This window comes from Bufo bufo, chromosome 4 (assembly GCF_905171765.1).
Source record: "Bufo bufo chromosome 4, aBufBuf1.1, whole genome shotgun sequence".
Lineage (NCBI taxonomy): Eukaryota > Metazoa > Chordata > Amphibia > Anura > Bufonidae > Bufo > Bufo bufo.
The window spans coordinates 291,643,020-291,659,409 of record NC_053392.1 but is presented as its reverse complement, the minus strand read 5'-3'; the positions used below and the strand labels follow the sequence as shown (position 1 = coordinate 291,659,409).

The 16,390-nt window shown below is 48.9% G+C and overlaps 1 protein-coding gene across 2 annotated transcripts in view; it reads left to right on the top strand.

The window, feature by feature from the left end:
* Window positions 1–16,390, top strand: part of LOC120998137 (pleckstrin homology domain interacting protein) — a 186,244-nt gene that overhangs the window by 130,272 nt on the left and 39,582 nt on the right. For both annotated transcript variants that reach the window (XM_040428675.1, XM_040428677.1), the window contains exon 28: window positions 8,844–8,955. In XM_040428675.1, coding sequence (XP_040284609.1) covers window positions 8,844–8,955 — 112 coding nt within the window. The remainder of the gene's footprint in view (window positions 1–8,843; window positions 8,956–16,390) is intronic.

The window sequence follows — 16,390 nt, the reverse complement described above, 5'->3', positions numbered from 1 at the left end:
GGGACATAGTGAGGACTCGGAAGACCTTATACAGTGGGATGCAAAAGTTTGGGCAACCTTGTTAATCGTCATGATTTTCCTGTATAAATCGTTGGTTGTTACGATAAAAAATGTCAGTTAAATATATCATATAGGAGACACACAGTGATATTTGAGAAGTGAAATGAAGTTTATTGGATTTACAGAAAGTGTGCTATAATTGTTTAAACAAAATTAGGCAGGTGCATAAATTTGGGCACTGTTGTCATTTTATTGATTCCAAAGCCTTTAGAACTAATTATTGGAACTCAAATTGGCTTGGTAAGCTCAGTGACCCCTGACCTACATACACAGGTGAATCCAATTATGAGAGAGTATTTAAGTGGGTCAATTGTAAGTTTCCCTCCTCTTTTAATTTTCTCTGAAGAGTAGCAACATGGGGGTCTCAAAACAACTCTCAAATGACCAGAAGACAAAGATTGTTCACCATCATGGTTTAGGGGAAGGATACAGAAAGCTGTCTCGGAGATTTCAGCTGTCTGTTTCCACAGTTAGGAACATATTGAGCAAATGAAAGACCACAGGCTCAGTTCAAGTTAAGGCTCGAAGTGGCAGACCAAGAAAAATCTCGGATAGACAGAAGCGACAAATGGTGAGAACAGTCAGTCAACCCACAGACCAGCACCAAAGACCGACAACATCATCTTGCTGCAGATGGAGTCACTGTGCATCGTTCAACCATTCGGTGCACTTTACACAAGGAGATGCTGTATGCGAGAGTGATGCAGAGGAAGCCTTTTCTCCGCCCACAGCACAAAAAGTGCCGCTTGAGGTGGGCTAAAGCACATTTGGACAAGCCAGCTTCATTTTGGAATAAGGTGCTGTGGACTGATGAAACTAAAATTGAGTTATTTGGCCATAACAAGGGGCGTTATGCATGGAGGAAAGAGAACACAGCATTCCAAGAAAAACACCTGCTACCTACAGTAAAATTTGGTGGTGGTTCCATTATGCTGTGTGGTCAGTGCAGGGACTGGGAATCTTATCAAAGTTGAGGGACGCATGGATTCCACTGAGTATCAGCAGATTCTGAAGACCAATGTCCAGGAATCGGTGACAAAGCTGAAGCTGCGCCGGGGCTGGATCTTTCAACAAGACAACGACCCTAAACACTGCTCAAAATCCACTAAGGCATTTATGCAGAGGAACAAGTACAATGTTCTGTAATGGCCATCTCAGTCCCCAGACCTGAATATAATTGAAAATCTGTGGTGTGACTTAAAGAGAGTTGTCTATGCTCAGAAGCCATCAAACCTGAATGAACTAAAGATGTTTTGTAAAGAGGAATGGTCCAAAATGCCTTCAACCAGAATCCAGACTCTCATTGGAACCTACAGGAAGCGTTTAGAGCAGGGGTACTCAACCGGCGGACTGCGGTCCATCCTTCAGAGCGCTCCTCCTCTCCTGCACACTGTACCATGCAGGAGGAGGAGCTTACCGGCGCACTTCCGCCTGTCCCACAGCGCAGTGAGACAGGGCTCCCTCCACATGTAGCGCTCCTCCTCCTGCACACTCTGGCAGCTCTGCTCAATACAGAGGCGGTGCACAGGAGATGATGGTTCTCAGCAGCGCAGGAGGAGTCTCTCCCTCCCCCCTGTGCTGCTGCCCCCTCCGCTGCCAATAAGAAGAGGCGGGAGGAGGAGGGGAGGGGCTGTGGCCACTGCGCCACCAATGAAGAAAACTGACCTGTAATACAAATACAGGAGGCGGGTGCTGGAATCAAATTGCCGGCACCCGACCTCTGTGACAGGGAGCTGCGATCAGCTGCAGTTGAGTTAACCCTTCAGGTGCGGTACCTGAGGGGTTAATTGTAGCTGATCGCAGCCCCCTGTCACAAAGGTCGGGTGCCGGCTATTTGATTCCAGCACCCGCCTCCTGTATTTGTATAAGAAACGTTGGTGGCTCAGTGGGAAGTGCCAATGAGGGTTAAAAATAATAAAAGAAAATTAACTCACCTCCTCCAGTTGATCGCGTAGCTGCTGGTCTCCTGTTCTTACTTCTTTCTTCAGGACCTGTGGTGACGTCACTGAGCTCATCACATGATACATTACCATGGTGATGGATCATGTGATGAGCTCAGTGATGTCACCACAGGTCCTGAAGAAAGAAGTAAGAACAGGAGACCGGCAGCTACGCGATCAACTGGAGGAGGTGAGTAAATTTTTATTTTTATTTTTTAACCCTCATTGGCACTGCCCACTGCGCCACCAATGTTTATTATTTTGAGGGGGGGGTGCACTGCACCACCAATGTTTATTATATTGGGGGGGGCACACTGCGCCACCAATGTTTATTATACTGGGGTGATGGGGGGGGCGCACTGCGCCACCAATGTTTATTATACTGGGGTGATGGGGGGGGGCGCACTGTGCCACCAATGTTTATTATATTGGGGTGATGGGGGGGCGCACTGCACCACTAATGGTTATTATACTGGGGTGTTGGAGGGGCGCACTGCGCCACCAATGTTTATTATATTGACCTTCTACTAAGCATTCTGTATTCAGAATGCTATTATTTTCCCTTATAACCATGTTATAAGGGAAAATAATACAGTGAATAGACTTTCATCCTAGGAACCATGCGTGAAAATCGCACCGCATCCGCACTTGCTTGCGATTTTCACACAGCCCCATTAACATCACCACTGCCACCAATTAAATAAATGTCACATTTGGGAAGGAAGGGGGGCGTGGAGAGGGCTACAGAGAGGCGGGAACACGTCACTGACTGCAGGAAAGGACTCCAGTCAGTGTCGTGTTCCCATCTCTCCTGGGCCATCTTCTTTAGGTAACCTGATAAATAAAGTGATAAAGCCCCATCAAACCATGATAGTTTTGTTCCGCATCCAATTCCCATTATTGGGGCATTGGATGCGGACCCCTTAGTTTCAATGGAGCGGAAAAAGATGCAGACAGCACACAGTGTGCTGTCTGCATCTCTTGTGGCCCCATTGTAATTAAGGGGCCGCATCCAATCCCCCAATAATGGGAATTGGATGCGGAACAAAACTATCATATGTCTGTTCTGTGGCTTGGGTTGCCACCCGGCCAGTAGTTCACCAGCAAGGCTGGTACTTTAGTTCCCTTGCCGGTGCCAGAATTTTCCTGTAAGGACTGTTAGGGTACTTTCACACTTGCGGCAGGACGGATCCGACAGGCTGTTCACCCTGTCAGATCCGTCCTGCCGCTATTTTGCCGGACTGCCACTCCCCATTGACTATAGCGGGAGTGGAGCTACGGTGCAGCATGGCAGTACACGGCGTGAGGCCGCCAGACGAAAAAGTCGGACATGTAGTACTTTTAGTCTGGCGGCCTCTCACCGTGCTGCGCCGTAACTCTGCCCCCATCCCCATTATAGTCGATGGGCACAGAGCAGCGGCACGGCGAAGTAGTGGCAAGATGGATCTGACAGGGTGAGCAGCCTGTCGGATCCGTCCTGCTGCAAGTGTGAAAGTACCCTTACTAATGAGCGCATCCATCATGGAACGCCCATTAGTACAGCCTTTACCTCCACCGCTACTTGTGCTAGTAAAAAAATATATATATTACGGTACCTCCACCTCTATTTGCTGACACTGTGGAGAACACTCCCTGCTGACTAGAAGCTCAGGACAGGACCTACAAGACGCCATCACATTAGAGCACCGGTCCTGGGCTTGCAGTCGGCAGCGAATGTTCACCGCAGCCAGGTGAATGCTAATTTTTTTATTTTTTTTTGCAAAAGCAGAGAAGGGAGGCACTAATAAGGGCAATACTCTTACTGGGGGCACTAATGGGGACATTATTCTTACTGGGGCACTAATGTGGCCATTACTAATTCTGGGACTTACCCGGGGCGCTCCACTATAACGTCAGAGCGCCCCACGCGCATGTATCACATGATCGCATGGCATCTTTACTGTTGGCGTTCAGCTCGGACCTTCACCTGACTGCAGACCAAGATATGTGGACCCTTAATAAAACTAGTTGAGTACCCCTGGTTTAGAGGCTGTAATTTCTGCAAAAGGAGGATCTACAAAATTTGACTTTTTTATGGTGCCCAAATTTATGCACCTGCCTAATTTTGTTTAAACAATTATAGCACACTTTCTGTAAATCCAATAAACTTCATTTCTCGTACATTCCATTGGGGGACACAGACCATGGGTATAGCCTAGGTCATTACTAGGAGGAGACACTATGCAAATAAAAAAGAGAGCTCCTCCTCCCCGGGCTATACCCCCATGCTCCACCGGGAGGACCCCAGTCTTGCTTAGTGTCGGATAAGGAGGTGACATTTTCGACTCTACTCCCGTTTTATTTTTTTCAGCAGTGGACGCAGGGTCGCAATTCTGCTTCCCTGGTCTCTCGGTGGAGCAAGCGCCGGGGTCGAACTGACGTCCCCGGCTACCTCTCGCCCTCCCCCCAGAAGTTAAGTGGAACCGGGCTCGACCTGCAGCTCTGGCGGCCTACCAGATTCGGGGTCACCTTCCTGCCCTACTCCAGTTCACTGCCACTCCTTGTGCCAGCTGACTGAGAGGTGACCTCCGCTGGTGTGGATCTGAGGGCGAAGACTGCAGGACGCAGATAAGTACACTGCCTCCCCCTGTCTCACGGTGTGACACTTAGGGCCGCTTGGTGGGTGGTTTGAAGGGGGGAAGGATCCCTGTCTGGGGCATCGCTATCAGAAGCAGCAACTTCCTCGGCTCTCCCTCAGCGGTGTCTAGGGGGCGGACCCTCCTTCCGGCGGCCGCGTCTGTTATTTTTCATATTTCCCGCGCGCGCGCAGGTTTCGAGTCTCCTGACGTGATTTGTGGGCGGCGCCATATTCTTCTGCTCCAGGGCTCAGGGCTCTCCGCACGCGGCTGCTCCCGGCTCCACTCTGTAGCGGTAGGATAGTTATTATCTCGCGTGCTGCAGGAATGGTAGGAGACCCTGACCCCTTCCTTTGCAGGGATTGCCGCCATCATGCCGAAACCTGGGGCCTCCCAAAAGTCCAAGTCGGCCCCTCAGGCCCCACTTGGGCTATGTAAGGTTTGCTGCTTGCCACTTTCAGTCACAGGATACTGTGATTCTTGCCTTGCCTCTGGACAGGATCATTCTGTCCCCCCCCCCCCCTCCTCCCCCTCTCGCTCAGCCAGTCCTCCATCCGCCCTGTCGGAGCCCGCGGAACCGCTTGGGCCTCTGCCATTTCTAGGGCGGCCGCCGATTTTGCCCAAGTCTCTCGGGCCGCCATGGCCTTCATGGAACGCATGGCGTCTACGGATCCTGCGGCTAACACCAATCCGCTTCCCAGTGGTTCCCACAGAGGGCGCTCGGCCACTAAGAGGCAGCGTACACAGCAGCATCCTTCCTCGGATGATTCTGCTTCCCCTCCTCACCTTGAGGGCCATTCAGACACTTCCCTCCTCGCAGGGACCATAGATCGGAAGGGGAAAGGTCCAATTCTGACGAGGACATAGAGCTGGAGCCCTCGCCCAAGCTGTCCACTATGGTGGCAGACTTGGTGGCGGCGATCCGGGATACTTTTGATATCCATGGGGAATCTCCTTCCGCTGGTAGCCAGGAATTCCCTCTCTTCCACTCTAGGAAACCTCAAAAGGTTGTATTCCCCTTGACAAGGTCCTCTCTAAGGCCTGGGACCGCCCCCATATCACCGGTTTTCTGCCACGAAACGTATGGATACTCTTTATCCATTTCCTGCAGAAAATGTGCAGCAGTGGTCTTCTCCTTCTAAGGTCGACCCGCCGGTGGCCAGATTGGCTAAGAATACGGCCATTCCTGTCTTGGACGGGTCGTCTCTACGGGATGCATTTGACAGGCGTTTGGATTCTCTGTCCAAAGCCATCTTCACTCTGGCAGGCACTGGCCTGCGGCCCGCTTTCGCCTCGGCCTGGGTATTTCGAGCGCTTTCCTTATGGTTGCAGCGCAACCATCAGGACCTAGCGGAGCAGGATGCCTCTGCGGACACCTTAAACTTTGTCCTCCAGATGTCTCAGGCGACGAAGTTTCTCTGCGAAGCTTCCTTTGATGTTAGCATTCTCTTTGCGCATATTTCGGCCCTTTCGGTCACACAGCGTAGAGAAGTCTGGTTGAAGGTTTGGGACGTTAACGCTTCCTCTAAGCGTTCCCTCACTAACCTCCCCTTTTCGGGTTCCAGGCTTTTCGGTGCGAAGCTGGACGAGATCATCTCGGACGCGACGGGGGGCAAGAGTACCAACCTTCCCCAATCTAGATCCAAGCGCACCTTTTTGGAGGTCGGTCCTCCGGTTTTAGGAACCAGTCCTTTCGTTGCTTCTCCTCTTCCAGATCTGCGGCGGCCCCCTTCCCGGGTGGCTCTCAGGACTCCCGTAAGAAGCCTGCCTTTGAGCCCCAGCCTTCCTGGCGCCCGCGGCCACAATCACACTCGCCCTGCGGCTCCCAAGCAGTCCTCCGCCTGAAGGGGCGCCTCCACCTCTTACGGTGGGGGGGCCGATTTGCTCTCCTTTCAACAGGTTTGGAGAGCTCATATCCAGGACGCCTGGGCCCTTGAAATTTTAACATCTGGTTACAAAATAGAATTCGCTTCCAGGCCTCCTGAGCGTTTCTTCTCTTCTCTGGTTCCGCGCCTTCTCTTCTCTGGTCCGGGTCTCGGCTCTTTTGCAGGCGGTCTCTTTCCTTTTGGACAGGGGAGTGATTGTTCCAGTCCCCTTGGAGAGGAGCAAGGCGCAGGTTTCTACTCCAACCTATTCGTGGTGCCAAAGAAGGAGGGATCGGTGCATCCTGTTCTAGACCTGAAGCTGTTAAACAGGTCTCTGTGGGTCCGGAGGTTCCGGATTGAATCCCTCCGATCCGTTATTGCTTCTCTTCTTCCAGGGGAATTCCTTGCGTCGGTGGACATACAAGACTCCTATTTGCATGTCCCTATAGCAGGATCTCACACAGGTTTCTGTGCTTCGCTGACGGCGGGCAGCATTACCAGTTTGTCGCCCTGCCCTTTGGGCTGGCTACGGCCCCTCGGGTATTCACGAAGATTTTGGCGCTCCTCCGTACCAGGGGCATATCTCTGTTGCCCTACCTGGACGACATACTGATAAAGGCTTCCTCCCTTACCCAGGCCAGGGACAGCACCAGGGATTACTGTTCAGACTCTGGAGCAGTTCGGCTGGCTGATCAATGTCCAGAAGTCATCTCTTCTCCCCTCACAGAGGTTGACCTTCCTAGGGATGGTTCTGGACACCACAGCAGCTCGGATATTCCTTCCGGGTTCCAAGTCCTCTCAAATTCAGGAGTCTGTATCTCTCCTACTGCGCTCCCGACTACTCTCCATCCGGGAGTGCATGAGGGTTCTGGGGCTGATGGTGGCCCCTTTGCCCAGTTTCACACTCTGCCTCTACAGCGGGCGATTCTGTCCTTTTGGGACAGCACGTTGCGCGCTCTGGACTCTCGAGTCCGTCTGCCTCCTCGGGTTCGGGTGGAACTCCAGTGGTGGCTGTCCCCCCGACACCTGATTTCAGGGAAGGTCCTTTCTTCCGATCTCCTGGACAATCGTCACCACCGACGCCAGCCTCCTGGGTTGGGGTGGTGTTCTCCAGACCCGGACGGTGCAGGGGGTTTGGTCGGCGGCGGAGGCCCGCCTTCCTATCATCGTGCTGGAGCTCAGAGCAATTTTCCCCTCCCTTTCTCACTGGACTCCTCTCCTGGTAAGGGTCCAGTCGGACAATGCCTGGGCTAGGCGTAATCGCGCCTCGGCATCTAAACTTTGTAAGGCGGCCACCTGGTCCTCCTTGCATACCTTTACAAAGTTTTACCAATTGCACTCTTTGGCATCAGCTGATGCTGTCCTTGGGCGCAAGGTATTGCAGGCGGTGGTTCCTGTTTGACCGCTGGGCGTTTCCCCCTGAAGGTGCTGGTTTTTCCCACCCCATGTAGTGCTCTGGGACGTCCCATGGTCTGTGTCCCCCAATGGAATGTAAGAGAAAAGGCGATTTTTTTTTTTTGTGAAACTCGCCTGTAAAATCTTTTTCTCGTCTTTTCTATTTGGGGACATAGCTCCCTCCCATTCTTGCCTGTTGTAGGAAGGGTTGGTTTAGTTCTTTGGGACCTGAAGGTTTTCGGTCCGATGTCGGTATTCCTTTGTTCTGGTCTCTATTGCTTTGGTCTCCTACTGCTTTTGTACGCACTGGGGTCCTCCCGGTGGAGCATGGGGGTATAGCCCGGGGAGGAGGAGCTCTCTTTTTTTATTTGCATAGTGTCTCCTCCTAGTAATAACCTAGGCCAGTGATGGCTAACCTTTGCACTCCAGCTGTGGTGAAACTACGACTCCCAGCATGCTCCATTTATTTCTATAGAGTTCTGAGAGCAGCCAAGCAAGGGGGGCATCTTGGGAGTTTTACCACAGCTGGAGTGCCAAGGTTAGCCATCACTGACCTAGGCTATACCCATGGTCTGTGTCGACCAATGGAAAAGACGAGAAAAAGAATTTACAGGTGAGTTTCACAAAAAATCTCCTTTTCACTTCTCAAATATCACTGTGTGTGACATTTTTTATCGTAACCACCAACGATTTATACAGGAAAATCATGACCATTAACAAGGTTGCCCAAACCTTCGCATCCCACTGTAAACTATGCTGGTGAGAGGGGGAAGAGGAAGTGCAGAGCAACATAGAAGAAATACAAAGAAAAAGCTGTTCTATCCATTATAGGTCCAGGTATATTCCAAAAATAACCATTTTGAGTGTAAAACAATGTTTAATTTGAACAATCAATAAAACAGTTTCCAAAGGATGTATCCTCTATCCTGTTCTACTTTGGTATAATGGCATGTAATTATATCTTGTAGGAGACAGGTTTCGCTCTGTAATTGATGATGCCTGGTGGTTTGGAACTATTGAGAGCCAGGAACCACTACAGCCAGATTATCCGGATAGCCTTTTCCAGTGCTACAATGTCTGGTATGCATTTACTGATTGTGTATTTACCCCTTTAAAGGGGTTGTCTGTCTTTTAATATTGACCTAAAAATTATTTGTGGGGTGAAAAATACCGTTCCACCAAGGTTTTTGGGGTTTTGACATCAGTGTTAACTCTGCTTAAAAACGTCCTTATTTTGCGGCTCAATTCGAATCCAGCGATGCCAAACTTGAATAGTTTTGAAAAATAAATCCTTTGAAAAATAAATCTAACTTCTTTGCATTGCCATTTTTTGACAGCCATGACTTTTTTATATTTCTGTCCACAGAGCTATATGAGGGCTTGTTTTTTGCAGGACGAACTGTAGTTTTTATTGGTACCATTTTTGTGCTACATACGGCTTTTTGATCACTGTTCAGATTTTTAGGGGTGAAAAACTGACAAAAAATGGCGAATTGTGTGGTTTTCAGATTTTTTTTTGTTCCCTCCATGGGAACAGAAATTTTTAAAAATATTTTTATCAGACATTTTTGGACATGGCAATACCTGATATTTTTTTTTTATTGTTTATATCTTTTTATATGCAAAATTGGAAAAAGGGGGGTGATTTAAACTTTTATTATTATTATATTTTTACTTTTTATTTAATAACTTTGACCTTGACCCGTCCATTTTAGTTAAACACCAGCAAACCACAATCCCTTCAAAGAGCACCTAGAAAATATTTCTTGTAATGTCATTGGGGTACACAGCACCATGGGTATACGCTCAGCTACCACTAGGAGGCGACACTAGATATGAAAAAGGTTGGCTCCGCCCAGGTGGGCTATACCCTCTCCTCAGACACTAGGCTAATTGGTTTTAGTCTAGTGTCCGTAGGAGGAAGACACTACCTGCTCTTCTCCTGCAGGTCTTGCTCTTTCCTTTCTTTCCTTTTCTTTCCTTTCCTTTCTTTCCTTTTCTTTCTTTTCTTTCCTTTCTTTCCTTTTCATTCTTTTCTTTCCTTTTCATTCTTTTCTTTCCTTTTCATTCTTTTCTTTCTTTTCTTTCCTTTTCTTTCCTTTCTTTTCTTTCCCTCCTTTCCTTTCTTTCCTTTTCTTTCCTTTTCTTTCTTTTCTTTCCCTCCTTTCCTTTCTTTCCCTCCTTTCCTTTCTTTCCCTCCTTTCTTTTCCTTTCTTTTCCTTTTCTTTTCCTTTCTTTTCCTTTTCTTTTCCTTTCTTTTCCTTTTCTTTTCCTTTTCTTTTCTTCAGCAGGGGGTACTCATCGTGGAAGTCCACTTTAGTTGCACCTCCTGCGGGCGCGTACCTCACCAGTCACCCAGTCCCCCATTACTGCATTCGTAACGGTAATCCCACTCTAGTGCGAGTTTACAGAAGGGGTGACCCTGCAGCGCCCGAAGACGCCAAATGGTGAGTATGTTCCCTACCCTAGTTAGGGAATCCTTCCCTCCTAACCATCCATACTCCATCGGGGTGCCCTCCCCCCTGGCCGTCCTTCCCTTCCTCGGCCTCCTAATTACTCTAGTCCCTGGCTTGTGCCTGGACTAGGCCCGCACCATTTCCTGCCTTTTTCCTGGTATCCAGGATCTCTGTGTGGCTCCGTTTTTCTATATATGGGGGTCACTATGACCCCCCCCCCTTCCCTCCCCCATAATGGAATTCCTTCCTCACCTCCCCAGGTCCCGCTGTGTCCGCCTGCTTAGGGTGATTCATTTTCAGCTGCAGCATCTACTTTAGTCCCCGAATCCGGCTGTAACCAGGCCAAATCTGTTTTCCGATTTAATTTATTTTTCCCTGCCATCCAGAGGTTCTATTGGTTCATTTTTTTCACCAATAGGGGTTGCTTTGACCCCCTTTCCGTGCCTACCCTTTTTTTGTAGCCTTTTGGAGCTTTTTTTCCGCTTCCCAGCACCCTGCAGCATCAGTCCGCCGGAGGCGCCTCATTTTCGGCTACACTATCCACTCTAGCCAAACTCTTTCCCGCCATTTTTTCTGGCTTTCTGTTTTTTTTTTTTCCTAGGGGTGTTGCCTCCCTCATGGCCTTCTAGAGGTCTCTGCATGGAATTTCTGGTGGGAGGAAGAGATGTCCTTCTTCCCAGAGGGTGCTTTCCCCATCTTCACAGTGCCTCTCCACCCGCATGTAGCGTCATTGGTGGGACGTATTATCTTGGGCCCCTGTTCGGTGGTTCATGTTGTGGCAGGTCCCCTTGCCCTCCATCCCTCCCCCTGGGTTGCATCTGCTCTTGCGGTGGCTGGGGATTGCTGTGCTATCGGCCTGGCTGGCCTGCATGCGGTGACTGGATCCTGGGCTTAGTTGGGTTACCCTAAACCAGGGATCAGCAACCTCCGGCACTCCAGCTGTTGTGAAACTACAATTCCCAGGATGCTCCATTCATTTCTATGAGTTCTGAGAAGAGCAGAGCAAGTATGCATGCTGGGAGTTGTAGTTTCACAACACCTGGAGTGCCGGAGGTTGCCTACCCCTGCACTAAACTGTTCAGGGGTCACTTTCTCCCTACGTGGGCCCCTAACCTCCACCGTAGCCTGCGCCCATTCTCAGCTATGATGATATTATGACGCTCCTCCCTGCCCTCATGCAGCAGCATAGACTCCCCCTTCGCTTACTGCCTCAGTCCATATCAGGGGGCAGAGTCCAATAGTTTGTTGCTCCGGTTTGCAATTTACATTCATATTGCCCACTCCTGGGATGGAGCTTTCCCTCGACTTGAGAACTGTTCCTCCTTGGGCTACTTTCACACCTGCGTTAGGTGCGGATCCGTCTGGTATCTGCACAAACGGATCCGCACCTATAATGCAAACGCTTAGATCCGTTCAGAACGGATCCGTTTGCATTAGCATGAACCGTTTGAAAATTGAGCCATATAGGGTCAACTTCAAACGGATCCGTCCCCATTGACTTACATTGTAAGTCTGGACGGATCCGTTTGCCTCCGCACGGCCAGGCGGACACCCGAACGCTGCAAGCTGCGTTCAGGTGTCCGCCTGCTGAGCGGAGCGGAGGACAAACGGTGCCAGACTGATGCATTCTGAGCGGATCCGCATCCACTCAGAATGCATTAGGACTGGACGGATCAGTTCGGGGCCGCTTGTGAGAGCCTTCAAATGGAGCTCACAAGCGGAACCCCGAACGCTAGTGTGAAAGTAGCCGCTGTTTGGAGTCCTTTCTCTTCTACTCAAATATTTGTCAGATAAGTGTGTCTCCACTTGTATTACCAGGGCCTGTGACTGGTTTCTTTTTTCTTGGGACTTCATTTCGTCAGGGATTTCTCTGGTCTTACATTTCACAGTTATAATTTGTTCCAGTTTTTCTGAAGCTTGATTTTCGCCTTTTTTGTGTGAGAACCATGTCTTTACGTTTCCTTCTCCCCCAGAGGTTGGCTGCTTTCTCTGGCAGGATGGGGTTTCCACCTTCTCATAGGGTGTTTCTCTTTTCCCACCTGCCTTGTAGTGGAAGGAGACTTGCTCCCTTCCCATGGTGAGTCTTTGCTAGTCTTTCCCTCAATTGATCAGCCTCCAGTGCTTCCCTGTTTCCTCTCTACCCTGGCCTTCACATGGTGTTTGCCACGGACACGCCATGTTTTTTGTCTGAGACAATTTAGAGTTTTTCTTTTTTTTTTTCCTTGCCAGGTCCTCTTACTGGTCGGGTTTCAGGCCTTATGGAATCGCCTTCCTTTTGCCTAGGGGTGGTCCACAGGGTCTTCCTTTTAGCTTGTTTCCAGGAAGTTTTTTTTTCCCCTTGGTTCAGGACTGCTCTTCTCATTTTCCCAGGCATTTTCTCTCCTGCCAGGTTTCCTCATGGTCTTTTTATTTTTTTATTTTATTTAATTAATTAATTTATTATTATTTTTTTCCTGTTGGGTCTGTCCTCTTATAGATCCTCCTCCTGGAGCATCCTTCTATAAGCAGAGCGCTAGGTCATTATCAACAGACGCCTTCCGGTTGTGCTGCTCTCCTTTTTCTTCAGTGGGAGCCCTGGTTCTTCTTCTAGATCCTTCCTCTGGCTCTCTAGTGGACACTTGTTCAACTCTCGGTTCTTGCGCAGGACATCTAGCCCTGCTCCCTATACTCTAGCTTCTTTATTTTTCCCACCTTGGGTGGAGCTGGGTGTTTCCCTTTGTTCCTTTCTTGCATATGGCCTTTTTTCCCCAGGCACTTGTTCTTGGGATCCTGGCGGGCTCCCACAATTTTTTTTTTCTTTGGACTCTTCCTGGTTCTGGAGTCTCTTGGCTCACTTCCTTCGTTTTCTATCTACCATTTCATGCTATGGCCTCTCCTGGTTCTGTTGGGTCACATACTTCTCCTGCACCTGTGCAACTTTTTGCATGAGATTTCCTTCCCACCCTCGGGGACTGCTTTGTGACGTCCCATGGTGCTGTGTCCTGCCAATTACATTAACTAGAAAATTGAATTTTGTACTTACCGTAAAATCCCTTTCTCATTCAATTCATTGGGGGACACAGATCCCACCCTTTGTTTTCACTTCTGTTTCTGTCACCGGGCTGCTGTTCTTCTTTCCTTCCCCAGTCCAGGACATGTTGGTTCTTTGCTTTTGTTTCTCTCTCCTACTGCTATTGGCACAAACCGATTAGCCTAGTGTCTGTGGAGAGGGTATAGCCCACCTGGGCAGAGCCAACCTTTTTGTTATCTAGTGTCGCCTCCTAGTGGTAGCTGGGTGTATACCCATGGTGTTGTGTACCCCAATGAATTGAACGAGAAAGGGATTTTACGTCAAGTACAAACCTCCAATTTTTCTTCTACTTTTCTGTTGTCTAAACCTGTGGTGCGTCTTATAGTCCATTGCATCTTATAAAGTGAAAAATACTATAAAAAATACTCTATTACTATTGTAGTCATTTTAATTATTTTAATGTTTTAAACTATTATAATGAATTGGTGTGTAATTGGAAAGTTTCAGACCTTTTGATGATACGATTTATTTAACACCTTTACATGAACTTCTTGTCAAAATTGAAATATTAGGTTTCATTTGATTGCATCACAAGCAGTATCTTTAACCACCTCCGGACCGCTGTACGCACAGACGCGTCCTGGAGGTGGTTTGATTCATTCCGAGTGGACGCGCCGGCGCGTCCTCTCGCGATGGCCGAGATTTCCTGTGAACGCGCGCACACAGGCGCGCGCGCGCTCACAGGAACGGAAGGTAAGAAAGTGGATCTCCAGCCTGCCAGCGGCGATCGTTCGCTGGCAGGCTGGAGATGTGATTTTTTTTAACCCCTAACAGGTATATTAGACGCTGTTATGATAACAGCGTCTAATATACCTGCTACCTGGTCCTCTGGTGGTCCCCTTTGTTTGGATCGACCACCAGAGGACACAGGTAGCTCAGTAATATGTTGCACCAAGCACCACACTACACTACACCCCCCCCCCCCCCCCCCCCCCCCCGTCACTTATTAACCCCTTATTCACCCTTGATCACCCCTGATCACCCCATATAGACTCCCTGATCACCCCCCTGTCATTGATCACACCCCTGTAAAGCTCCATTCAGACGTCCGCATGATTTTTACAGATCCAGTGATAGATGGATCGGATCCGCAAAACGCACACGGACGTCTGAATGGAGCCTTACAGGGGCATGATCAATGACTGTGGTGATTACCCCATATAGACTCCCTGATCACCCCCCTGTCATTGATTACCCCCCTGTCATTGATCACCCCCCTGTAAAGCTCCATTCAGACGTCCGCATGATTTTTACGGATCCACTGATAGATGGATCGGATCCGCAAAACGCACACGGACGTCTGAATGGAGCCTTACAGGGGCATGATCAATGACTGTGGTGATCACCCCATATAGACTCCCTGATTACCCCCCATGTCATTGATTACCCCCCTGTCATTGATCACCCCCCTGTAAAGCTCCATTCAGATGTCCGCATGATTTTTACGGATCCACTGATAGATGGATCAGATCCGCAAAACGCATACGGACGTCTGAATGGAACCTTACAGGGGAGTGATCAATGACTGTGGTGATCACCCCATATAGACTCCCTGATCACCCCCCTGTCATTGATTACCCCCCTGTCATTGATCAACCCCCTGTAAAGCTCCATTCAGACGTCCGCATGATTTTTACGGATCCACTGATAGATGGATCGGATCCGCAAAACGCACACGGACGTCTGAATGGAGCCTTACAGGGGCATGATCAATGACTGTGGTGATCACCCCATATAGACTCCCTGATCACCCCCCTGTCATTGATCAACCCCCTGTAAAGCTCCATTCAGACGTCCGCATGATTTTTACGGATCCACTGATAGATGGATCGGATCCGCAAAACGCACACGGACGTCTGAATGGAGCCTTACAGGGGCATGATCAATGACTGTGGTGATCACCCCATATAGACTCCCTGATCACCCCCCTGTCATTGATTACCCCCCTTTCATTGATCAACCCCCTGTAAAGCTCCATTCAGATGTCCACATGATTTTTACGGATCCACTGATAGATGGATCGGATCCGCAAAACGCACACGGACGTCTGAATGGAGCCTTACAGGGGCGTGATCAATGACTGTGGTGATCACCCCATATAGACTCCCTGATCACCCCCCTGTCATTGATCACCCCTCTGTAAGGCTCCATTCAGACATTTTTTTGGCCCAAGTTAGCGGAAATTATTTTTTTTTTCTTACAAAGTCTCATATTCCACTAACTTGTGTCAAAAAATTAAATCTCACATGAACTCACCATACCCCTCACGGAATCCAAATGCGTAAAATTTTTTAGACATTTATATTCCAGACTTCTTCTCACGCTTTAGGGCCCCTAGAATGCCAGGGCAGTATAAATACCCCACATGTGACCCCATTTCGGAAAGAGGACACCCCCAGGTATTCCGTGAGGGGCATATTGAGTCCATGAAAGATTTAAATTTTTGTCCCAAGTTAGCGGAACGGGAGACTTTGTGAGAAAAAAATAAATAAAATCAATTTCCGCTAACTTGTGCCAAAAAAAAAAAAAATTTCTATGAACTCGCCATGCCCCTCATTGAATACCTTGGGGTGTCTTCTTTCCAAAATGGGGTCACGTGGGGTATTTATACTGCCCTGGCATTCTAGGGGCCCTAAAGCGTGAGAAGAAGTCTGGGATCCAAATGTCTAAAAATGCCCTCATAAAAGGAATGTGGGCCCCTTTGCGCATTTAGGCTGCAAAAAAGTGTCATACATCTGGTATCGCCGTACTCAGGAGAAGTTGGGGAATGTGTTTTGGGGTGTCATTTTACATATACCCATGCTGGGTGAGAGAAATATCTTGGCAAAAGACAACTGTTCCCATTTTTTTATACAAAGTTGGCATTTGACCAAGATATTTATCTCGCCCAGCATGGGTATATGTAAAATGACACCCCAAAACACATTCCCCAACTTCTCCCGAGTACGGAGATACCACATGTGTGACACTTTTTTGCAGCCTAGGTGGG